The following is a 24,817-nucleotide window of genomic DNA, read 5'->3' on the forward strand; positions in this document are numbered from 1 at the left end:
GGACAGTTGTGCCAGTCTAGTAATCTGATAACCTTTCTTTCCTCCCTTTTCCCATCTTCTTGAAGTTCTTCATCTATAGATGACACTGGCATGCTGGCATGTGCCACACATTTGTGAGAATGATCGTGAGAGAGAGAGAGAGAGAGAGAGAGAGAGAGAGAGAGAGAGAGAGCGAGCAAGTTAATTAAAAAATCCATTCCTGGCATAACTGGGTTTGGTGGAGGGGTGGTGTAGGTGGTTATGTAAGATAGCACCTGGGATCCCTGAAGCATGCAAGCAATACAGCATACGATCAGGTGTTGCAAGGGCACCAACTTACCTGAGAACTGCTGGTCAGGGACTATGGCTGAAACTAGTGCCTCTAGATATACATAGACACCCAAATCATGCATGTGTTCCTGGTAGATTGGCACTTTAGCATACACTAGTGATAGAGTGATAGTAGGCTCCTATTGGCCAAGCCACCGTCAATTTTGAGTTTTAGAACTGAAATCTCTCAGCTTTCTAAATGTCCCTACACTTTCTGTATGCTACAAATCAGTGTTGGTAGACTTTCAAAATCATGTGGAAATAGTGGTTATGCTTTACTTCCTTCAGTTGACAGGTAGTTTTACTTCTGTTAGACCAGTGGTTTTCAACCTTTTTGGCATTTTGGCAACCTTCATGCCTACTCGTAACACCCCGCCACAGGCTGAATGTGCAGGGTTCAACCAAAAAATAATTTCCCTTTTCTGGTGGTTGTTTCATTTGATTATTAGAGGCCGTGAAGCTGCTATTCAGCATTTCACATGAAAAAGGCAAAAATTAGAGAAAAATCAGGAAAATTAGACATGATAATAAATTTAGGTATGTTTTTTTCGGGGATCCCGACTCCTAGGTTGAGAACCACTGTGTTATACCTGGCCTGTCTATAGTGTTAAAGCACCAACCCCTCCCAAAACTCACTGCGCTTGGACTCATACTGTGATTAGAGATGACCTACTATACTGCTGTGACTGCCCATAATAATATAATACAGTAATACAATGTCAATGTGATGTGGTTCAATGTGATGTTCAACATATAACACAGGGGTATTTTTGTACACAATCGCCCAAATCTGTTACCTTTTGGATGTCTGAACTCTTATTTAGAAAACCATTAGGATTTTGAAAAGGAGGAGAAGAACACAGTGTTTGCACTACATTCTTTATTTTATGATCAAGTGCAACAACCAACAACAACACAAACCAATCCACGTCTTAGTTCTTGGTCATCACCTAGAAAAAGGAAATCATAAAGAGATGTTTTAAAATGCTATTCCAGAGGGAAACTCTGCACTGGATGCTTCTTAATCACAATATATCTAATCCACACTCATCTGAGCCACACATACTTAAAGTTGGACTGAAAGCTTATATTATATTATTCTTGTGCATGTATTTTATGATAATATGTGCATTTTGCAATGTATTTCATTCTGGTAAATGACTGCATTTCCTATGCTAAGTTTGAAAGGAGGATTTTATTTGCAACATGAATATTCATATAAAGAATACATAATAGGGATTTCTGTGCACTCTTACGACTGACAATTGGTTTTCAAATTATGCTGTCCAATGTCACTTGAATGACACTTCAATGATAGATATTCTACACCTGTACTGCAGGTGGCACACTCCTACAAATTTTAAGTGTAACTATCTGCCACTTGAGTAGGAGTTGAGTATGAAACTTGGAATTTCATGAACATTCACATTTTAACACTCAATGATTTCCTTTTAAGTAAAACCATTTTCCTGCTTTTATTTCAGCCCAACTTTACAGAGCCACATAATCACCACCAAGAAATGGCTGCCCATCAACAGCTGTGGGTTTTAACGTTAATTGCCTTGTCACAAAGACAGTAAACCGTAAGTACGCTGAATCTATCTGCAGAGCTGTAAGCAACAGAGAGAGCACTGCACTAACACTGTCAAGTGGACCCAAAAAAACAATCTATGCACTGTACTGTAAGGTGTTTTGGATAGAAGCATCCACTAAAAGGCACATATTATATTAACAAATACTGTACAAGCCAAGCCCATTTCCACTCACATTGTTGATCCAGGGGATGTAGGCGCTGACGCGGGTGAAGACGGAGGGTTTCTTGGGGTAGTTGCAGCCCATGCTGGAGCCGAAGCTCACCACACCGTGGACGTCCCAGGAGCCGTCAGGGTTCTGGCAGTTCAGGGGGCCACCAGAGTCTCCCTGAGGGGTAACAGAGCCAGACGTGACGTTTGGATGAAAATCAGGCAAAAGATGGCAAAAACATTTAGAAATTGTACATATATAATAATCATTATGGCACTGTATAAAACTATTCTAAACTGTAAGGCTGGTATATTATATTTTCACAGGAACTCCATTTCTACATTACATGAGACTATAGAATAAAATGTAGGGGTTGTGGGAAATTAATGTGACTCACGTTGCAGCTAGCCAGCTGTCCATCTCCTCCAGCACAGATCATGTTGTTGGTGACCAGGCTGCCCCACCAGTCAGGCTTGGTGCAGTTGGAGTGGCTGACCACAGGCAGGAGGGCCTGCTGCAGGATGTCAGCGATGGGACCTCCAGCTGTGGAAAAGAACAGGGCAGCCAAATTCAGGACGGCAGTCAAGACCACCTTAATCGAGTCCAAGTCAATTCCAAGACCAGGTCCAGTTGAGCTCAAGTCAAGACCAGGTACAAAGGGTGTTGAGACCAAGTCAAGACCAAGACCAAAATAGGCAATGAACAGTGTACATGTCTTTCCAAATGTAAAAATAAAGGTGTAGGAGTTCCTTAAGGATCAAAAGAGATGATAGCTGTGAACTATACACTTTGAAATGCAACTAATTAATGCATAGGATTTTGACTAATCAATTCATAGATGTTTGAGGACCATTACATACTATACACAGGTGTAATCCCTCAAAATGTTTGTAGTGCTAGGGAGAAATTGGTGGACCAGGTGGAAAAAATTTAACTTTGAAATTGTTGAGATTGGCGGGAAAAAGGTATGAGACCGAGTTGAGTCAAAGACATCATAATTGTGATGTTGAAACCGGACTCAAGTACGGCCATGTTCAAATTATTATCCAATGGCATTCAGATTGATGATTAACTTCTTGAGTCCTGTGTAGCTGGATTCCCTGTTATTCTTATGTACTTAAAATTCCTTTTTCTGTTCCTGAAAAATGTCTTTCTTGATATAGGACTTTTGTATTACAATCTAATATTGTAACTTATCTTACAAGGGAAAGGGGCACACATCTACTCAGCCTCATCACCAGAAAATGAAAGAGGGAAGTTGATATAATATTAAAGATATGAAAGGGCATAAATGTTGCCAGCCTTGATTGATGGCTAATAGAACATACTCCAGAGGCGTCCCCAGCCGGTGACGTAGCAGGGAGCACCATTGGGCAGGACGAGGCCGGAGTCAGGAAGACAGGCGGCCATGATGGAATCAGTGAAGATGACAGGAGTGGAGAGCTTGATCAGGGCAATGTCGTTACTGGACAAATACAAACACAACACCATATAATAACATGTTAATGAGCATCAATAGCAGGGTTAAAATACAATTTATTACAACAGAATAGTTAGTCGTAGCAATCATGTTATAATATCCTCTACGGGATGAAGGGAAATGAAAAAGCTCACCGGATTCTGTAGGAGTCCCATTTCTCGTGGACAACAATCTTAGAGGGGCTGATGGCCATGGAACCGGCCTCATTGCTGTTCTCCATGCTGTGTTTGCCCAGATAGACTCTGTAGGTGTTGCGACTGCTGCAGGGCCACCAGGAAGCAAAGACACGGGTCAGGGATGCTTAGACATACAGGGTCCGTTCAAGAACACAACTTTATTAGAACATAGAACGTTAAAACTAGTACGACTACTACAAAACTACTACTACTACTGTTGCTGCTATTACTACTACTACTACTACTACAAAACTACTACTACTACTGTTGCTGCTATTACTACTACTACTACTACTACTACAAAACTACTACTACTACTGTTGCTGCTATTACTACTACTACTACTACTACAAAACTACTACTACTACTGTTGCTGCTATTACTACTACTACTACTACTACAAAACTACTACTACTACTGTTGCTGCTATTACTACTACTACTACTACTACTACTACAAAACTACTACTACTACTGTTGCTGCTATTACTACTACTACTACTACTACAAAACTACTACTACTACTGTTGCTGCTATTACTACTACTACTACTACTACAAAACTACTACTACTACTGTTGCTGCTATTACTACTACTACTACTACTACAAAACTACTACTACTACTGTTGCTGCTATTACTACTACTACTACTACTACTACAAAACTACTACTACTACTGTTACTGCTATTACTACTACTACTACTACTACAAAACTACTACTACTACTGTTGCTGCTATCACTACTACTACTACTACTACTACTACAAAACTACTACTACTACTGTTGCTGCTATTACTACTACTACTACTACTACAAAACTACTACTACTACTGTTGCTGCTATTACTACTACTACTACTACTACAAAACTACTACTACTACTGTTGCTGCTATTACTACTACTACTACTACTACTACTACAAAACTACTACTACTACTGTTGCTGCTATTACTACTACTACTACTACTACAAAACTACTACTACTACTGTTGCTGCTATTACTACTACTACTACTACTACAAAACTACTACTACTACTGTTGCTGCTATTACTACTACTACTACTACTACTACAAAACTACTACTACTACTGTTACTGCTATTACTACTACTACTACTACTACAAAACTACTACTACTACTGTTGCTGCTATTACTACTACTACTACTACTACTACAAAACTACTACTACTACTGTTACTGCTATTACTACTACTACTACTACTACAAAACTACTACTACTACTGTTGCAGCTATTACTACTACTACTACTACTACTACAAAACTACTACTACTACTGTTGCTGCTATTACTACTACTACTACTACTACTACAAAACTACTACTACTACTGTTGCAGCTATTACTACTACTACTACTACTACTACAAAACTACTACTACTACTGTTACTGCTATTACTACTACTACTACTACTACAAAACTACTGCTACTACTGTTGCTGCTATTACTACTACTACTACTACTACAAAACTACTGCTACTACTGTTGCTGCTATTATTATTACTACTGCTACTACTACTGTTGCTGCTATTACTACTACTACTACTACTACAAAACTACTACTACTACTGTTGCTGCTATTACTACTACTACTACTACTACCACTACTACTACTACTACTACTACTGTTACTGCTATTAATACTACTACCAAACCACTACTACTACTACTAATAATAATAATAATGATAATAATTTTGCACTTTTCTTAACCAAGTTACAAAGTGCAGAATAATTAAAAGCACAAAGCAAACATATCAATGGCCATAGCTCATTAAAGCCTACTTAACACATGTCAGAGGCTATATTAAATTAGTTTGCCAGTTCAATTTTCTTTGTTCAAATGTTTAAGCTACCTGATTGCAAATGCTTGATCACCATTCGTCACCAATTGAACAGACATAGTGTACTTCAACTTGCAGCACGTGAAATCCACTTGAAAGTATAACCAAGGGCAGGGTGTTACAGTTGTTAGAGTGACTCGTTCACTTCAGCCATACCTGATGCAGTGAGCAGCGGTGAGAACCCACTGGTTGGAGATCAGAGTGCCACCACAGGTGTGGTAGAAGTTGCTGCCACTCCTGTACTGCAGAGACACCTGGGGAAGACACAGAGACAGAACAACAACTCATGAAAGGCACAGATATTTCATGTGACTCTTGGAATTAGATGGAAGGCATAGGATGTTTCCATCAGCTGCCGAGAGTTTCAAACAAGTGTACCTGCCAGGGCCAGCTGTGCTCACGGACATCGTCTCCACCGACCACCCTGGTGATGGTGGGGGGGAAGGTGGGCAGGCCACATCCGTAGGCTGAGAGACAGCAGAACCGTAAAATATGGTCATTTTCCTTCAAATATCTTAAAAACGTAAAACAGGCTTATGCCTTGACGTCAGCTGTAAATAATGTTTAATTTTATTCTTTAACTATCACAAATGTTTCCATTAACTAACGTTCATTTAGCAATTCATAAATGCAGTTCAGGGACAAAGTCGGTCATGATTTTTATACACAAGTGGAAGTATTTCATGAAATATAAGTAATGGTTGACATCAAAGTTACAGACCACTTTATGTAAGAGAAAGTGGACAATTCTGTGTACCAAAAAAAGCTGACTGCCTGGTCAGAATAGTGAGTGCTTACCACCAGCAACAAACAAAGCCAAGATCACGAACTTCATTGTGACTGTCTTCAGTAAAAGTGCAGTGGGACCTGCTCCCCTTTTATATAGTTCGTTAACAGGCCAGTTAAGGACCTCAAGCCTGTTACTTAATCTTTGCCTCAGTGCAGCCAGGAAAACGTGGTGGGGAAAAAAACATCAACCTTGGAGATAAGTATCCCCAAATATCCCCAAATACACCTTATCTCCTCAGCTGCTGCTGCTCTCTGTGAAACTCACAGGTGTCACTGAATGACCTCTGTGGGTCAGGTCATTCAAATTTATGCTCTTAGTTTGTGGAGGGAGGTAACTGTAAGATACACTGTAGCTCAAATAGTTAGTCCATCTGCAATAATGTGCATGTATCAAAGGAAAAAAATGTAGTTTCCCATTTTTTATATGTGAAAATATACAGTGTACACTTAAAAGTGTTGAGTTTTACCATGGAAGTCAATATGGAAATTGGGCAACAGAAATTCTACTGAAAGTGTATCTTTCTGTATGCATTTAAACAAAAAAAGAAAAAATAAATCCCCCAAAATATGAAAAAAACAAGGGTTTGCATTTTTGTAAATGTTGTAAATGTAACCAATTTTGTGAACAGATTTATGGTTTTTTCTACATTTAATTTATACAGTTAAGCAGTTAATTTTAACATAAAATGAATCTCATATCATTGCTTTCCCTATAAAAGTTGTAGCAGCTGTTTTGGAGGGTAAATATAGCTTTGTTTCCATGGCCTTTCCTGTTTTGTTACCAGATTTAGTTGTAGTGTGCTGTGCTATTCCTAACTGGATACTTCATTATGATAAAAACATTCATTCTTGGCTTCGCTCCATACTTGTTTTCTGGAAAAATAGGGCAAAATGCTGATATTCATTTTCTCTACCAGGGTTGCAGTATTTTTGCTGTGACCACTAGTAATTCATTTAGAGGAACTACTGTTTCATGTAATGTGTTAAAGTGCATATATTGCAATAAAACCTTTATACTAGGAATAGTTCAAGATGTTTATGAACAGAACAATTTGTATGGTATGTAGACATAAGAGGAAAGTGCACTTTCTTTAATGTAGTACCTACTTTGTACTACCTACTTGCAATTTAGTAATCCAGTTTCTCATGCTTGTGATATGGAAACACATTAAACATCCTTCATAAGCAGTGGGAACTTCCAGCCACTAGACATATGTTTGGTTCTACTAAACTTTATTAGGTTAATATTATACTTCTAAGGGAGGAGACAACATTTGTGTTTGAACAGGAAATCAGGGTAGGGAGCGCTACATTTGTTAATATTCAGGTAGGTGCTCAGAAAAGAAAGCAAATCCAAAGCACTTAATGAAAAACGCTAAAAAGCCTTTAATCCATTGGGTTTTTCGATGAACACACTTCGACCTTGGCCTAATATTTCTGTTTATTTCTGCCACTTTGGATGTCCACTTGGCTCCACCCCTATGTTGTCAAAGGGCAAACTTCCAAGAATTTGATCCAGTTTTTGTCACCTGACTAAGGTCATTAATGGTATAAATGTGTCCGAGGTTTTAGGACAAACTGTGAAGATAAAGACATGATGAAGGTCGTGGTCCTTGCTGTCCTTGTTGTTGGTGGTAAGAATATCTCTGTTGCTAAAAACATACAGAACACTGTTTCTGTTACAGCATCTTGACTAGGAAAACTCTACCTTGCCAAACCACAGCTTACTGTGTGGCATTACTGCTTTTTCTACAAAGTCCTTGCAGACTACTGTCATGTGGTGACAGGACCAGACAGCTGCATACCAGTTGTGCACAATATTAACCATTTTAAATCTGTCTGTCCCCCAGCCTACGGGTGCGGCCTGCCCACCTTCCCCCCTGCGGTGACCAGGGTGGTGGGAGGACAGGATGCCAGGCCTCACAGCTGGCCCTGGCAGGTAAAACATGCAAAAAAACAACAACAAACTGACACCTACTAAGACTGCTGACATGAAAATATAGCACATTATGGGCAACTGTTAATGTTAATATATACTGTATATACTATATATGTACATAAAGTGATGAGTAGACTAGGGTTTTATATATATTCAGATTTTATGCAATTACCCCAGTGTCTCTTACTCTTATCTCTTATTCATACTAACGGTACTCTTTTTTAAGTTAAACTTTATTTAGTCAATAAAGAACAAATTCTTATTTACAGTGATGGCCTGGCAAGAGGCAAAAGTCTTCTTGATGGGGAAATAGGGGTAACGGGGAAAAGGGGACAAAAAACAAAACAAAGCAGAGACAAGACAAGAATGCTAGCAGTTTGCAGCAGGCAACAGAAAACAATCAAAACAGTAATGCTGGATGGACACACATTAAGACTTGGAGACCGCAAACAGCATAACAAATAACACTATTAACAACCCCGACATCACTAAAAGAAATTAAAACATGCGGCAAAAACATACGGCAGCTACCAAGAGAGAAACAGTTGCATGTGTGCCTGTTTATGATTAATGAGGGCAGAGAAAGATGAAATTGTCCAATTTCAGAGTTTTTTGCAACTCTGTGGGCTGCAGCTGCTCACATTTAATAAAACCCAACTGTACCAATAGAGTAATGACACTGGTTTCCTCAACAGATTCCATTTATGCCAGCAACAACAACTTTGGAGATAATTCATTGTATTCACATGTATGTGTTTCAGATCTCTCTGCAGTACAACAGTCAGGGAGAATGGAGACACACCTGTGGAGGCACTCTGATCTCTGACCAGTGGGTTCTCACTGCTGCTCACTGCATCAGGTAGGACACTGTGGAGCCAGAAACAATTCAGAATGGGCTATCATAACTCCACGCTACACTGCAAAAATATCCATATTAACAGTCATTAACATAGAAAACCCTGTATTGAGTCTTAAAAAGTATTTTCTCTAAACCAAGTATGTCATTGGAGTGAGGTAATTTAATTTGTTTCTGATGCCTTTTTCCTTGATTCAATAATTTCCTACAACCAAGTGACATAAGCTATTTCACTATTTCACTAGTATAAAGTTAGTCACTTCATTATTCAAGGACATTATTCAGCTGATAATAATAAGCAGGTGTTTATTAACACCAAGTGAAATTATCTCAACCCACAAGCAGATGTTTTCATTTGTTCTAAGAAAAAACACATTTTGGGAATTCAATAGTAGATTAAAAGGCTCGTTAAGAGGGACATTTTTCATTACGAAATTAGCATAAACTGGTTATTAATTGTGTTTTTGAGCTCACTCTTCAGCTAGCACAGGAAAGCTTCCTATAATAATTTGGCATTTGAAAAGGATCTTTGAGCTGAATATTTAATATTGTTCCATATTCTGCTCTCTGTCAACTCACAGCAGTGGCAGGGAGTACAGAGTGGCCATGGGAGAGCACAACCTGAAGGAGACTGAGGCGGGCGTTGTGTTCATGGGCACCGCTAACATCATTGTGCATGAGAAGTGGAACCCCTTTTTCATCCGGTACAAATGACCTTACACTGAGGCTTTGGCTATCAACTGCAAGACTGTCCTTAAACAGACTGAAATTTATCGTCATTTTTATGTTAGGACATTTATCTAGGTATTCAATTCGACAAGTTTTGATCAGGAAAACAACTTTGCACAACATTTCCACAAACATTAAAGGCAGTAACAGTAGCAGGTCAAGTCTATCATGATTGTAAATGGTGTGTGTGTGTGTGTGTGTGTGTGTCCTCTCCAGTAATGACATTGCCCTGATCAAGCTGGCGTCCGCTGTCACCCCCTCTGACACCGTCATGGCTGCCTGTCTTCCCGCGGCTGGTTCCATCCTCGCCCATGGCGAGCCCTGCTACGTCACTGGGTGGGGTCGCATCTCCAGTGAGTCTTTGACCCAAAGCCACAGCTGGATGGGGGGGGGGGTCCAGCTCGCTAGGCCGGTGTTTGTTACCACTCTTTACCTGAGTTGAACATGAGCTTGTTACACTTTTCTCCTCTATAGCCGGAGGTCCCATTGCTGACATCCTGCAGCAGGCTCTCCTGCCTGTGGTGGACCACGCTACCTGCACCAAGCCCGACTGGTGGGGTTCTCAGGTGAAGGACACCATGGTCTGTGCCGGTGGAGATGGAGTTGTGTCTGGATGCAACGTGAGTCTAAGAAGAAGGAAGAATGACACCGACACATTACATTACACCCATAATTATCATACGGATGCATGAATTTGAACAGCCATCCTTTCTAATGTCAGTAAAATGCACACAGCACACTCAAGTTTGCCAAACTAGCTGGTCTGTCAGCGGAGAAGTGTACATACCCAACACCAGAGTTTAATTTGGGTAAATAGGTTGAATCTAAAGGGTCTCAATTACTGGGGATGGGACGCTCTTCTCTACTGCAGCCCCACTTTGTGATTTAGGCTGATAAGACGGGTGTATTTTTACATTAAAATCTTGCCTATAGCACAACTTTAAGCTACTGTTGCACACTTACTGTTATAAGTCACTCTGAAAAAGACCATCAGTTAAAGGCCTAAAATGTAATGTAATGTAAAGGGGACATGGCATTTAAAAGCATCAACACTCAAACAGAACACTTAAGTATCCTATGTATTCTGAATGTCAACACAGTAAAGCACTCACTGAGGGCAACTCAAAGATAGATGAGACGTTACTGCTGAATGTATGATTTGTGAGCTGACCGTGTGGTTTCTGTCACGTGGCTCAGGGAGACTCTGGCGGCCCTCTGAACTGCCAGAGCGTCGACGGCGCCTGGGAGGTTCACGGCATCGTCAGCTTCGGCTCCGGCCTCAGCTGCAACTTCCCCAAGAAGCCCACCGTCTTCACCCGAGTCAGCTCCTACAGCGACTGGATCAGCTCCGTAAGCTCCCGAACCGCTCTCGCTAAATAAAATAATGAAGATCTTGATTGAATCTAGAAAATTGATAAATGACCCCATGTGTTTATTCTTAGCTGACTTTCTGCTCTGAAAACATTTGCTGCAATAAATCTAACACGCCTCTTTCATCTCTTCCACAGAAAATGGTGACCTATTAGGACGACAGGCTTTTGGGATCAAAGCCACCATGTGGAAATATAAATAAAATAAAACATTAAGATATGACTGTGCTATCTGTGCCATTTTTCTCGCATTATCAGGTTAGCAGTTTTCCAAAAAATATGCAAGGTGATGAAAGGGCTCTGAATATTCAGGCTGACAAAGAAAGCCAACAAATACTAGGAAGGAACAGAAAAAACAACTTATTTTCTCAGTAGATATTTTGCATTGAGCAGTGGGATGAAGAATGACCAGTTAAATTGATCCTGACAAGCTAATATATCATCTATACACAGTTTTACCAACCACATTTAATTAGAAGAACAGGGACAGATTCTGCTGGGATGGGAACAGCGATGGGAAAATCCTATCACCGAGCACATGCTGTGTGTCCTTGTTTGGCTTTCTGTGTGTGTTGGCCAGTTTTCCCAGAACAGGCTACACCTTGGACAGATGTTCCTCACACACAGTATAAATACAAACCCGCTCTTAATACAAGATTTGGACACGCAGTACAGTCATGATGAGGTTTGTGGTTCTCGCTGTCGTGGTAGCTAGTGGTAAGACAGTTTAAACCTTCTTATAGAATGATTTTAAAGACATTTAGCACAGAATAAAACTGGGAGAAAGTACAATTATCTGGAAAAAGTCTTGTGGAGAGTACTAATCAAATTTGTTTGAAAGATCTGAATTGTTTAAGCTCAGACAGCCTGCAATGTGTTCATGCTTTCCTATAATTGAAGTCCCATCAATAAACTACCTCAATAAAATCAACTGTTTTGTACATCTATAGTGCCAATGAGTCTGTAAGCCTGCTGTTAACTGTCAATATCTTGTATTATAAAGTATCTCTCTATATAGAGCTACAAATTATAGTCTATTTTGCCAAAAAAGAAATGGCTGTCTCACTTTTTTATGGATAGTTATGATCTGGTAAGGAAACTATAAAAATGCCCATGGTTTGTCTGACGTTGTTCACCTGGTCCCAGCCTACGGGTGCGGCCTGCCCACCTTCCCTCCTGTGCTGAGCAGGGTGGTTGCAGGAGAGGATGTCCGGCCTCACAGCTGGCCCTGGCAGGTAAGGTCCTGGCTAAATATATAAAATCACACTCTCACTGACATTTTGAATGTCTAGTAAATTACTGTACTGCCATTTTTCTTATATAGTATTTTTTTTCCCTGTATCTCAGTCATCTTCATGTTCAGGGACAACAATATTGTGTAGAAGAAAAGGAAAATGTGTGTGTGTGAAAATCTGAGTTTCACACCAAAATGAGTTACCTGCCATGGTATTTAAAAAATGTGACACCCACTGTTACAAAATGATCAATGGTGTTTTTTAAAGGATAGCAGGTAATTGAAGACCATTGTTGACAAAATAGCACCTTTACAGACTGGATCCTCTATATTTTAAAAAATGTTGAACTTCTGGAATGAAATTTTAGTCACTATCAGCTTACAGTATGTGTATCTATCCATGCACACTGTCCTCTCTCCCTTCCTCTCAGATCTCTCTCCAGTCGGACAGCAGTGGGCGCTGGAGGCACGTCTGTGGAGGCACGCTGCTCTCCGGCGACTGGGTCCTCACCGCTGCTCACTGCATCAAGTACGTACAACTGAACACTGCGGAGAGGTTATTAATATCAGCAAAGCGGTGATATAAAAAACAGTACATACAGCATGTTCTCTTTCAAGGGCTTACAAAGCTCGATTGTCTTAAAGGGAAAACCACTCTGTTTAAGACGAGCAGCTTCTGATTTTACATCTCACAGACATTAAACGTTCTAGTCTTGATTCTCTGGTTTCTAGCTTTGGTAGTGAGTTGTTTATGTTTACAAATATGGATATAGATTGGTCTGCTTTATACCATAGGAATAAATTAATTATTCAATTACGTCATTCATCTTTAGTAACATCTTTAAGTAACAATCCGCAACATTTTCATATAAATGAATGTCCTTTTGCTACTCTTTATCATCGGTTGATATAACACAATAATGATTCAACCATAGGATTCAACCTATAACAGATTCATAAAAGCTTTTACATTTGTTCATCAGGTAAGTCTTTCCTGGGAACCAGGAAGTGATGCGTTTTACGTTTCCGGCAGTAGCAATTGCAGTTTGTTTGGAATAAACAGAAGAAGAACTGGGTAGTGAGCATGAACAGACAAAGAAAGGAGCGCCACCTACAGAAACTCAAACAGAAACTCAAATCAAAGGAAAAAGTCATCACAGTACTGGCCACACTGATTGATTGACAAGTGATCTGTGGGAAGTGCAGTGCAGAAACACCACAACAATGACTGTTTAGCACCAACGATGCTTAAAATTGCTTGGTCATTCAACCTGCTACACATTACCCATACAGAACTATCCAGTGTTTGCTCTCCACCGCAAGCTCAATCACAAACGGACAAAAATCCAATACTCCTGTTTGAAACACCGTGTCCTCTGTCATCCTGCAGTGTCCGCTACAACTACAGAGTGGAGTTGGGCAAACACAGCCTGAAGGAGGCTGAGGGGGGCTCGATCGCTCTGAGGGCAGCCAGGATCATCACTCACGAGGACTACAACATCCTTCTCAGCCGGTAACAGCCAGCAGCAGCACACTCACTTCAGTATCACCTCGCGAGTGCAAGTGAAGAGCGTAATGATCAGAGTATCATCACCGCTTGGTTAACTGATATTAATGAATCCCTAATAGGGAAGTTCATGGTGTCACCCAGTGCAAATCATACACAGAGTTTCATTATCTATCGTTATTTCCCTGCTTCATTGTTTGGCCTTTTGTCTTCTGCAGTAATGACATCGCCCTGATCAAGCTGTCCTCTCCTGTCACCTTCTCCGACACCATCATGCCCGCCTGCCTCCCGGACTCGGGCTTCGTCCTGCCCCACGCTGCTCCCTGCTACGTCACCGGCTGGGGACGACTCTCCAGTGAGTGACTGAACTTCCGTCTACTGTATCTGTACACCATGCTGTACAGGTCAGTCAGTTAACTTAAGTGGAGGACAGTTAGGCCAAGAATTTCTCACCCTCATTAGTCAGGAAAATGTGAGAAGTATTCATTAATTTGGATTGTGGCTCTGTGTAGCTCAACGAGCTGAGCATGGAACCAACGCTGCCAGAGTTAGGGGTTCATCTCCCACAGGAGCCACCAATCTATTAGGTATTTAGCTGACACTTTTACCCTGAGCAATTTAACATGAGTGCAACAGTAAAATAAGATTAAATTCCTAGATCAACATAATTATAAACAACCAATAGTGAGGAATGCAAGGGTCAGAGTCATAGGAGGGAAGTGCTGGGAAAATAAATAAGAGCTAAAGAGAGAGGCAGAGCAAATAGAGAAAAAAGGAGAGGGGATATGATCCAATACAGTGCATTCATGGCACTATAAGGCAATTTGGATAAAAGTGTCATCAAATAGCCTATTGCTGTTGTTGGGTGAAAAATCCAATTTTGGTGATTTTCATGTTTTAACTTCAGCTCAAGGCTCCTCTATGAATTAAGAAAATTCTTCAACTCTTGGGTTTATGAAACCTTTTCAAAACCCACTAGATAAACTCAACAAGAGGCAATTGAGCTGCCTAACGTCCCGCCATAATCATAATAATGAAATTAATTAAGCTTAAGCAAATATTTCCATGTCAGCATACTTGTCTTCACATAACGCTTAATATGAACTCTATCTTAAAGCATTAAGAAGTTATAGTAATATAGAAAATCAGTTTTTATACAGTAATATGACAGCATCACATCCAGTCAAATCAATAGGGCACCCTTGCAGCTCAATAGAAAGACACATCAGTTGAATTTGGCTCTTGATGTTTATCGCATGTCCCTCCCTCTCTCCACTGGGTGCTATCTACAAGAGCAGAAATGACATCACAATAATCCCCATGCACCCTCCCAGTTGCTGTCCCCCACTGAACCTCCATCAAAGCAAAAATCTCCTTTCTTACCCGAGCTGAGCGTGTTTCTCGCCCCACAGCCAACGGTCCCACGGCGGACATCCTGCAGCAGGCTCTCCTACCTGTGGTCGGCCATGACACCTGCTCACAGGACGACTGGTGGAGCGTCCTGGCCACCGACAAGATGGTCTGTGCCGGAGGAGATGGCATCATGGCCGGCTGTAACGTGAGTTAGTTTCATTCTGAGATGGAATATAGGCACTTGTAAATACAAAAGTCACGTAAATTGTTCTGTTTTTCAGCATTCAAATGATTACATCATCTAAAACATTTCTATTTTGTAAGCAAAGGTCTTATAATAGCTTTAATGATAATCCATAGTCGGCTCTATGTTTATGCCAGCTATAGTTTTGTAGGCATAGGTGTCATTTTTTCAGTTGATATATATCTTATTTGAAATGAAACTCTTCATATAGTGTTCACTTTACTTTCCTAATGGGAACGTTAAAGAAAGACAAAAAAAAATTCAGGGAAAGGAGATTGGCTTTGAAATTGCTGAGCAGTAAAACACAGCACTAAGTGATTGCAGATGACCCAAGACCAAATGCTTAACCACAGTAGAGTCTGTAAAATGTCCTACTGACCTACAGTATGTGTGGTGACCCACAGGGAGACTCTGGGGGCCCCCTGAACTGCCAGAACCCAGACGGCTCCTGGGACGTCCACGGCGTGGTGAGCTTCGGCTCCGGTCAGGGCTGCAACGTCCTCCAGAAGCCCACTGTCTTTACACAAGTCAGCTCCTACATCGACTGGATCAACACTGTGAGCAACATTTTCATTTCATATGGTCTTGATTGCCTTACCAGAGTACACAATGCAACCTGAAGCAAACAAAAGCCTCGGCGTTGAAAAACAGGAAGTGTATCGTAATTGTGTTTTCTGTTGCTCCCTCTGCAGGTTATGACCACATACTGAAGAAGCTATTCAACAACGTTTGCCATCAATAACAGCAACTATGATTTACCAAGTGTGGTTTCATTTTTTTGTTTTAGTGCAAAGTAAAAGCAAAATGCATCAGTGCACACACATGACATACAGAGCTACTGTGTGTTAATGTACAGGTAATGTACTGCTTTTACTTTGCTATTGTAGCTTTTTAAAAAGTAAGACAGCCTAGAATTAAGAGCAGTAAATGTGACATTCTGCAACGACAAGAGGAAACCTATGAGCCAGCAGGGGCCTCAACTGATGAGTCAAAGCTTATCAAAACAGTAAGTCTGCAGCTAGTATGTAAAAAAAAACTATAAAAGGAATGACAAGTATTGAATCCACTTCCTGGACACTTAAAAAAAGAAATGTGAAAATGAAATGTGTCCTTTTTACTAGGCCTGGCAGGACGTTGCCAACTAGAACGTACCCAGATGCTGCTCTCCCCTTGTCATTAAATTATTCTGCACATGATGTCATATGAGTCAACCAGGAAGTGTTACAATTATTCTGTAAACAGTTAATTTACAAATATTTCCTTTTATTTCTCGCAAAATATTCATGAGATAACTCTTATTGTTCACTCTTTCACAAAAAAAGTTCATTTTCAACATAAACATATTAGAATTATCATACAAAAGCATATTTTCACAGAACATATAAAAGAAATATAGACTTAAATCATATAAAAAGCAACAATAAATGAAACTGACGACAAATACTAATGTGTTTTGAATGGGCACTGGTCTAAATAAAACAAAAATGACTGCTAAATCACAACACTATTTCATCAATGTAAAATATGTTTGGCTACATGATAATAAAAAAAACTCCTGTAGTCACAACTGGTCTTTTGCTAATGAGGTACAGTGACTATGTCTACAGTACAAAACATGACAAAAAATGAATAAAAAATCAACACAATGTGTGGCAAGTTTCAACTTGAAAACAGGTTATGTAGACATAGCTCTTGTAAAATTCCAATGACAAAACTAAAGTGACTCAATGACTTCTTTGCCTTTTGCTTAAAAGAAAACCTGGCAATACAATACGAAGAGATGACAATGATAGAGGGGCATTTTGCATTAATTACTTTGAGTTTAACACTTTAACATAGCAAACTGGGTAATAAAGGCACTAAAGAAAGTGCCTCTTGTGCTTCAATACAAAAGAGGAAAAATCTTACTTGCACAACTTCACAATTTGTAATGTTGGCTAAAACTGACCATCATTCCACTTATGCAATCGAATACCTATTTTCCTCAGCTTCAGCTGTTCACATCTACACAACTCTAACCCACAAGAGTAAGAACAGTTTCTGGACAGGCATTCATAAAACAGTATGTGCTGAGGGAACTCAAACTAGTTCCCTGGAGAGAGCCTAGGGCCGTCTCCCTTCTCTTTCTGTTCATTCTCTGCATACTCCAAGTAAAAACAGTGCTGCAAGTCAAGCTGTGGTTGGAAGAATGGTGATGAGCAAGCGAGTGAGCAATAGTTGCCATTATTATGGCCCAGCTGCTCAGTGAAAGAGTCTTTCTGTTGCGCATCTCGAATAAGTACAAAAACAAGCCGAGACAGAAGCTGAGACTACACTACTGCCTTCACAACCCAACTGCGTTCACCATGGCTACAGGGCAAAGGCTTCCAACTATTCACAAGCCCCTCGTTCACTAGCGCCTTCCATCACGCTCTCTCATACTTCCTCCTCTACCCTCTGTTTGCAAGAGAACAAACACTGGAAAGGCAACATCGGAGATTAGGTTCAATCATAAGGTCTCTTCTGAAATGTCTGAGGAGGAACAGCAGTGTCGTTAACTCTGCACAGGAAGAATGTTACTTCCATTGGAACAACTTGATGACGAACTTAGAACTGTCGTCAGTTATTATTACCATTCCTATTATGATAAGACTAACACTGCACCAAAGCAATGAATGCAGAACTAATTAATTATTGATTCAGCACAAAGTCCTCTGCTCAGTCAGCTAGGGGGAGTGAGTAGGATGCAGGGAACTGTCTCTCTCTCTCTCTCTCTCTCTCTCACACACACACACACACACACACACACACACACACACACGTATCAAACTTTTCTCTCACTTGCTGCAACCCAGTGGAAGCTCAGGAGAGGATGACAGTGAGAAAGTCTTTCTGCACTATAGCCAAGTCAAGCCTGTCCAATACGTACAGCGCACAGTCACCCCTCTCTGTGGAGCCTATGCTTGGTAAACCGCTGGCAGCAGAAGTGATCCACTCTTTAACCTCCCAGGGTAGAAACACTGCCCATAATGTAGCCCCTTCATAGAATGAGTGCCCAACACATATCTATTTAAGTGTACACACACACACACACACACACACACACACATCCTCTGCAAGGACTTGTGTTCCCTTGCACTGCCAGCTCACCCAGACAGACAGTGCACACTTAAAAGTTAGTTACACACAGATATTACATATACTGATAGATACTTAGACATAGACATAGAAGATGATTAGATTTGGTGTGTGCTTTTATCCAATGTGCCTCAGTGTGACAAACTGAATTTAATCCATCACAGTTTGAAAAGTATCCAGCAACTTTGTTCAACAATGCTGGTGCTGTCTCAGATATCCAGTGAGATCCAAAATGAAAAAAAAACAAAAAGTGTTTGCTGTTCAATGCTTTGGAGTTATGTGGCTTGAAACTCATGATATGGACAGGTATTTTACGACAAAGTGCCACTGAGAACATTCTGTAAGGAGTCATATCTCAAGTGCCTTCTTAACGTCTCTGCGTAACACGGCAGATCCACAAAAGGCGATCATGATGGATTCCAGGAATTGCAGTAGCTTGCTTTGACCACGGAGGACCTAGTCTCAAATCGGAGGCACCTTATCCTCATACTGCGGTGGTGGGGTGAGCGGTTCTATACTGATTCCAGCTGCTGGCTGAGAGTTATCAGCGTTTTTCATGTGCAGCTTCTCCGATTTAATCCTGCGGATCTTGAGAGGGAGGAGCTTGCGGCTGGTTTTCCCAGCTCTACGACTGGATGCGGAAGCGGCGGCCGTGGGGCCGGCGGCAGTGGGAGCAGGCTGTGACCCCGCAGGCGTGACCTCGGGCCCCTCGGACTCGTACTGCACCCCGTCGACTTGGACTAGGTCGTCGTAGGAGGGCAGCTGGGAGGAGCTTTGGCGCAGGTTGCTCTGGCGGACGGGGTACTGGCCACTGCCGACTGCCTCTTCGTAACTGGGTACGGCGTAACGCTGGGCTTGTTCCTCAGCACTGTGGACATTTAGAGAAATACACAGACATGAATGACAGTAATTATCATACAAGAGTAGACTATCAGTTCCAGAGCTACAGCTACAAAGTGTGGGTCAATATATAATCAATGCATTATCACTGTCAAAAATCTTAATAAGTCATTTTCTCCAGTATTGTCTCTTAAAATGGAAAAGGTCATCTGCCAAATCTCAAGATATCGTCACTTGATGAAACCACATTGCAAGCAAGTGAAACTATCTAACCTCATTCACAGGTTGTTTCACTTGTTTTCAGAGAAAAAAGCTTTTAAGGCTCAATACTAGACTAAATTACTTGTTAAGATGGCTATTTTTTGCAGTGTACATACTTCTTCTGTCAAGGGGCATAGTAAACAGGAAAGAGCATCAACCACAGACTAGAAACTAGAATGTTCCTGATGCTGATACGTTGTCTACAGCAGAGAGCAGGCCATCAGTTGACTCACTTTTCTCCTTCCTCCTGATCCGCGGCTGCCGCTCCTGCCTGGTTCTGGGCCTCCCGGAGCCTCTGCTGCTGCTCCCGCTGTTTGTTCCTCATCCCCAGACATAAGGACAGCAGCAGCATAACCACGCCGGACCCCACTAAGACAAAGGCCACAGAGGACGCTTTATTACGGTTGTCTGGCCTCCCGCCACCGCCACCTTCACCTCCTTCTCCTCCTCCTCCTCCCGAACTGCTGCTGTTATTCCCGGCGCCGTCTGCAGGTACGACGCTCCACACAATCATAACAATCCCAAGGGCCACAAGCCCAACCCCGAGGGCGCACAGTGCATACTGGGAACCTGAGTTTCCACTGTTGCTGTTATTGTTGCCGGTGTGTCCACTGCCAGGGGGGCTTGATGGTCCGTCAACACTGGAGCGCATTTCGTCAGACCAGCTGCACTGCTCCAGAGGTCAAAGACTGTAGAAAGAAAGGAATGTAGGGTCTTTATACAAAGACAGAAGTATGTACCAGGTAGAATTACAATAGCATACCACATAACGTCCGTATCAGAAGACCAAAAATCAAACATAAAGACCCTGACATTTGCAACATAGTAATTTCTGGTCCATCTGGAAAAAAAACACCTACCCAAAAATTCAGAATCAAAAAGAACTGTTTACTTTTGAACTGGCTGAGGGTAGAAAAGGCAGCAAGTGTGCAGGTATCTGAAATTATAAGCTCTCGTATTAGGAAAGAAATCTCATCCTTGAAGATATTACCGTACCTGCTGTTGTCTCCCCAGAGCTCAGTTCCTTATGAGAGTCCAAGCATATGTTATCAATTTCACTGTCCGCAAATACCATGGAGACTCCTACGTGATGGGTGTGTTTTATGGTAAAAAAATTTACAGCAGACTTGCCCAGCACTGCTGCAACAGGCGCCTGTTGCCCAACGTCAAGACATCACAAGAGCAGATAAGGAAAGGTATTTTATGGCTTCCGGTTAAGTCTATGGCCACTGTAAAATGAGAAGCTCTTGACACATTACAATATCTTGGCTATACATTTATGCTATAATATATTCCTCTTAGGGCATACTATCTTTGCATCTACTACATTACATTACATCATTTAGCAGACGCTTTTTTCCAAAGTGACTTACAATAAAGCATTTTGTCAACAGTAGTCAAACCAATTGTATATCACAGTCTTCATCAGCTAAGCCTTCAATAGGAATAAGTAGCATTTGTAGAATCAGTTTCTACTAAACTACAACTGTTAATGTATTGATCATTACTTGTTACATCCAAATCAAACCACTTTACTGGTTTTGCAGTAATTTGTTGCGCATAGCAGCACAAGACAAGGCTCTTGCAATACAATGAGTCACAGGTTACTTGTCCTACTGTGTGAGCTTTACAAAATCTCAAAAATACTTTCATATTCACAGTCATATTCCTAACATGGTCTTCATAACATGGCCACCTCATAACTTTTTTTATGTTTGCTTGTTAAAGATCAAAGGGTAATTGTAGAGGACTGCAGGAAACGTTTTAACATACTCAGAAGGAAGTCCGATTTCACTGCTGATAAACCGTAAAGAAATAAACTGTCTATCTACAGGGCTGCATGACGATTCAAGAATGTAAAATACTGATACCGGCAGTCTGTCTTTGATACACCTACACAGTTTGTTATCATGCATGCAAACTGTGTGCGTAGAGGGTCTGTATGCTCATGTCCAGACCTGCTTGCAGTGAGAGTGAGACTGAGGGGCAGAATAAGGTTAGCAAAGCCTCCTCTGACTCAGAAATACCCTCTCACTAAAGAATGTATGGCATGAGCCTTATACTCCGCCCTCTTCATGACAACTGGACACATGCAAAGCCACTGAAATACAGTAAAAAAAAAATAAAAAAAACTTCTACTAGCCTACACAGACCAGCATTATTGACAATGTTTGTTACACTTTATGTGCAACACAAAGCTGAAAAAGTGTGTGTGAGCATGTCAAATATCAGCATGTCATAAACTGCAGCCTAAATTATAAGGTTAGGATTTCACCATAGCTCATGTTTTACAGTAAAGTAAGATATTGACAGGCCTGACATTCCACACAGACCTGTATACCATGTTATTTGTGTGTGTGTGTGTGTGTGTGTGTGTGTGTGTGTGTGTGTGTGTGTGTTGGGGTAATGGAATTCCTCCTAATTAACTGTCAGTTGCTACAGTCTAAAATAGCCCTGCTTATACAGGCAGACTGATTGGGGGAAAAAAATTGAAATTAGCCATCTTGCTCAGTTACTGTTTGTTAAGGTTATTCACCATAATTTATTGGGTCAAACGTTGTTTTAGTCGTGCTGGATATACGACGATATGATGTGCAAGACTCTAGATATGGGACTCGACCCTGCCTGAGCATTTAATTCCCATACGTTTAAGCAGTTAGTTAGCTAGCTTGGATGATAGCGTTAACAGTGTTAACACAGAGAAACCCAGGCTCACATTTTAGCCTCGTTTCGACAACTAACCTACGCTGTGTTCGTGTCACGAAAACACTGGTACTTTGTGTTAACGATACATCACGAAATGCGAAAACTTTTTACAGAAATGAAAACTTTTCCCGCAATGAAGCAAAACACCGACTACTAGTTAGCTAGCTAGAAAACAGCCGGCATTAAGTTAGTTTGAGCTACATTTCAAGGGGTGTGGTGTAGATGCATTCATCCGTGTGTGTGTGTGTGTGTGTGTGTGTGTGTACATATATATATATCGGCCTTACTCACCTTTGCATTATTTGTTGAAAGGTCCGGGATACTTCGGCAAATAGTCCTCTTCTCTTGAAAGCTGGGGAGTTAGTTTGTTTCCCAACTTTGCCAACACTGGCACGAGTTGAGCCAGTGTCATATGGAGGCAAATTGCGTTGAAAATCAGGAACTTTCCTTTCAGACGGATGGGCCCGGGGGGGAGGGAGGGGGTTAGTCGTACTTCCAGTTTTAACCCTTTCACTGTCGGGTTTGTTGATAAATGCGAGCCTCTTAAAATAAGTGGGGAAGTGTGTTTGGGCCATTTATCCCCCCCCCCCCCCCCCAAAAAAAAAAAAAAAACCGGCTGTAGAATCCAAAGTCCCATCGGACAGCATAACGTGTTTAGGACACGCAAATAGACGAAAGTATCAATAAATAACTCTATTTCAGCATGCTAAACGTTTCATGGGTAGCTTTTGTTGTCATACAATCGGGTTTGCACATATGGAACAATTCAGTAGCTTCATCTACTTTAATAGGTCCCATTTCCTTGTTAAATGTGTTAAAAGGAGCAAAGATGTCAGTTTCGTTTTGTGTTTCTGGAACAGTTGGCGTCCCTACTAGAAGACAAGTTGCCCACTCTTGACTAGATGTTGATAAAAAAAAAAAATGGTAGTAGTCACCAACGACCTGGTGAAATGATCTTTGCTGATGGTTTTACATGTAGACTGTACACCAGTGATTCCCAAAATAGGGTTCGGGGACCAGCAGGGGTCCTTGAGAGGGTTTCAGGAGGTCTCAGAAAATGTGTAATGCTTTACTTTCACTATTCAGAGATCAGTCAGAGAATGTAAAAGGATGGCTGTCTGTACCAAGTCATATCAAATAATAAAAGTCTTCTCATATGGCGTTTCGTGGGGTGCAATCTTATCAAATGGAGGTGGTCTAATGCTTATCTATCACTGATGCTGTGTGGAAATGTTTGTGACCCACTGTTCACACAAATCACTGTTGTCAGCTAATAAGATTGAACCTCACAGAGATAATTATCTACCACTGTTAACACATTTCTCCAGTGACAAATGAAAATGTATGTTTGATGGGCAGCTCCCATATATAACCTAATCTGCTTTTTTACTTCCTCTTTGTAAATGCGTCACTGTGTGCCAGGCCAGTTAGTAGGAACCGCTCCATTACTGCTTTTGGGCACTTAATTTGGATAGTGATTCACTGACCCTGCCAGCACTGTCATTTGATATAGATGGTCAGAACAGAAGTCATAAATTTAGTCAATACACTATAGAACTGTGTGTTTGTGCTTGTTTGTGTGTTTGCTTGTTTATTTATTTATAAGGACAACACACATTAATCAACATTTCTGTAAATGTGCCAGCTGGCTAATTAGCCAACTGGCTAATTTTCAACTGCAGTCCTTTTGGCGAGATGTTTTAAAACCTATAAACCTATAACCTATAACCTACATATCTTGTGTACGTGTGTACGTGTGTGTGTGTGTGTGTGTGTGTGTGTACGCTGTATGTTTGTTTCAAGAGGGTCACCCGAGACACAAACAATTCACTTCATCACCACTTCCTTATACCAATTTCCTCCTTTACATCGGCCTGTCTGTTACCATGCAGTGTAGGGGATTGTACTACTCCTGGCTTTGCAATAATGACAAAACCAGTGTCAACCCTGGTCACTTAGTGTATTGTTCCTTTGAAGTGTTGTGTTGGGGTCTGGGGAGGTTCTCTTCCTCTGATCTTGAAACCTTTACCTTTTGTGTGGGTCCTTTGTTGTGCTACATACACACTCACAGAGAGAGAGAGAGAGAGAGAGAGAGAGAGAGAGAGAGAGAGAGAGAGAGAGAGAGAGAGAGAGACGACCACAGTAAACCAGCCATGATTACATCTGGTAGTATTCTGGCTTGAACCAGGAGCACTGTCAGCCTGTAATCAAATCAAGTGATATGTGAACAACTACAAAGGCAAAATGTTACAGTAAAATTTGAATAAGCTTAATTTCACACTATATACTTTACAATATAT

General features: G+C 41.0%; 3 protein-coding genes across 5 annotated transcripts; 1 reads left to right on the top strand and 2 right to left on the bottom strand.

Annotated features, from left to right (window-relative positions):
• Positions 1 to 1,194: 1,194 nt before the first annotated feature.
• On the bottom strand, positions 1,195 to 9,434 carry LOC139920211 (chymotrypsin-like elastase family member 2A). The gene is made up of 9 exons (XM_078288076.1): positions 9,417 to 9,434; positions 9,103 to 9,196; positions 5,951 to 6,039; positions 5,729 to 5,826; positions 3,667 to 3,792; positions 3,381 to 3,517; positions 2,450 to 2,595; positions 2,077 to 2,229; positions 1,195 to 1,259 (listed from the first exon to the last, which is right to left on the bottom strand). The coding sequence occupies exons 1-9, from the start codon at positions 9,432 to 9,434 to the stop codon at positions 1,242 to 1,244; spliced, it is 879 nt and encodes a 292-aa protein (XP_078144202.1). The 3' UTR covers positions 1,195 to 1,241.
• A 2,498-nt stretch (positions 9,435 to 11,932) lies between these two features.
• LOC139920215 (chymotrypsin-like elastase family member 2A) lies at positions 11,933 to 16,303 on the top strand. The gene is made up of 8 exons (XM_071910166.2): positions 11,933 to 11,972; positions 12,402 to 12,490; positions 12,921 to 13,018; positions 13,880 to 14,002; positions 14,215 to 14,351; positions 15,409 to 15,554; positions 15,998 to 16,195; positions 16,286 to 16,303. The coding sequence occupies exons 1-8, from the start codon at positions 11,933 to 11,935 to the stop codon at positions 16,301 to 16,303; spliced, it is 849 nt and encodes a 282-aa protein (XP_071766267.2).
• Positions 16,304 to 16,835: 532 nt separating this feature from the next.
• tmem51a (transmembrane protein 51a) lies at positions 16,836 to 22,954 on the bottom strand. 3 transcript variants are annotated; one of them, XR_011785031.2, is made up of 4 exons: positions 22,809 to 22,954; positions 20,045 to 20,500; positions 18,515 to 19,578; positions 16,836 to 18,338 (listed from the first exon to the last, which is right to left on the bottom strand). XR_011785031.2 is itself a non-coding variant. In XM_071910169.2 (3 exons), the coding sequence occupies exons 2-3, from the start codon at positions 20,461 to 20,463 to the stop codon at positions 19,173 to 19,175; spliced, it is 825 nt and encodes a 274-aa protein (XP_071766270.1). In that variant the 5' UTR covers positions 20,464 to 20,500; positions 22,809 to 22,954; the 3' UTR covers positions 16,836 to 19,172. The 3 variants fall into 3 exon arrangements, 2 of the variants coding, with proteins under 2 accessions (XP_071766270.1, XP_078144648.1); XM_071910169.2 differs by having other exon boundaries at positions 16,836 to 19,578; XM_078288522.1 differs by lacking the exon at positions 22,809 to 22,954 and adding an exon at positions 20,808 to 20,866 and having other exon boundaries at positions 16,836 to 19,578.
• Positions 22,955 to 24,817: the final 1,863 nt, after the last annotated feature.

Source organism: Centroberyx gerrardi, chromosome 14 (assembly GCF_048128805.1).
Source record: "Centroberyx gerrardi isolate f3 chromosome 14, fCenGer3.hap1.cur.20231027, whole genome shotgun sequence".
In the NCBI taxonomy this organism is placed as follows: Eukaryota; Metazoa; Chordata; class Actinopteri; order Beryciformes; family Berycidae; genus Centroberyx; species Centroberyx gerrardi.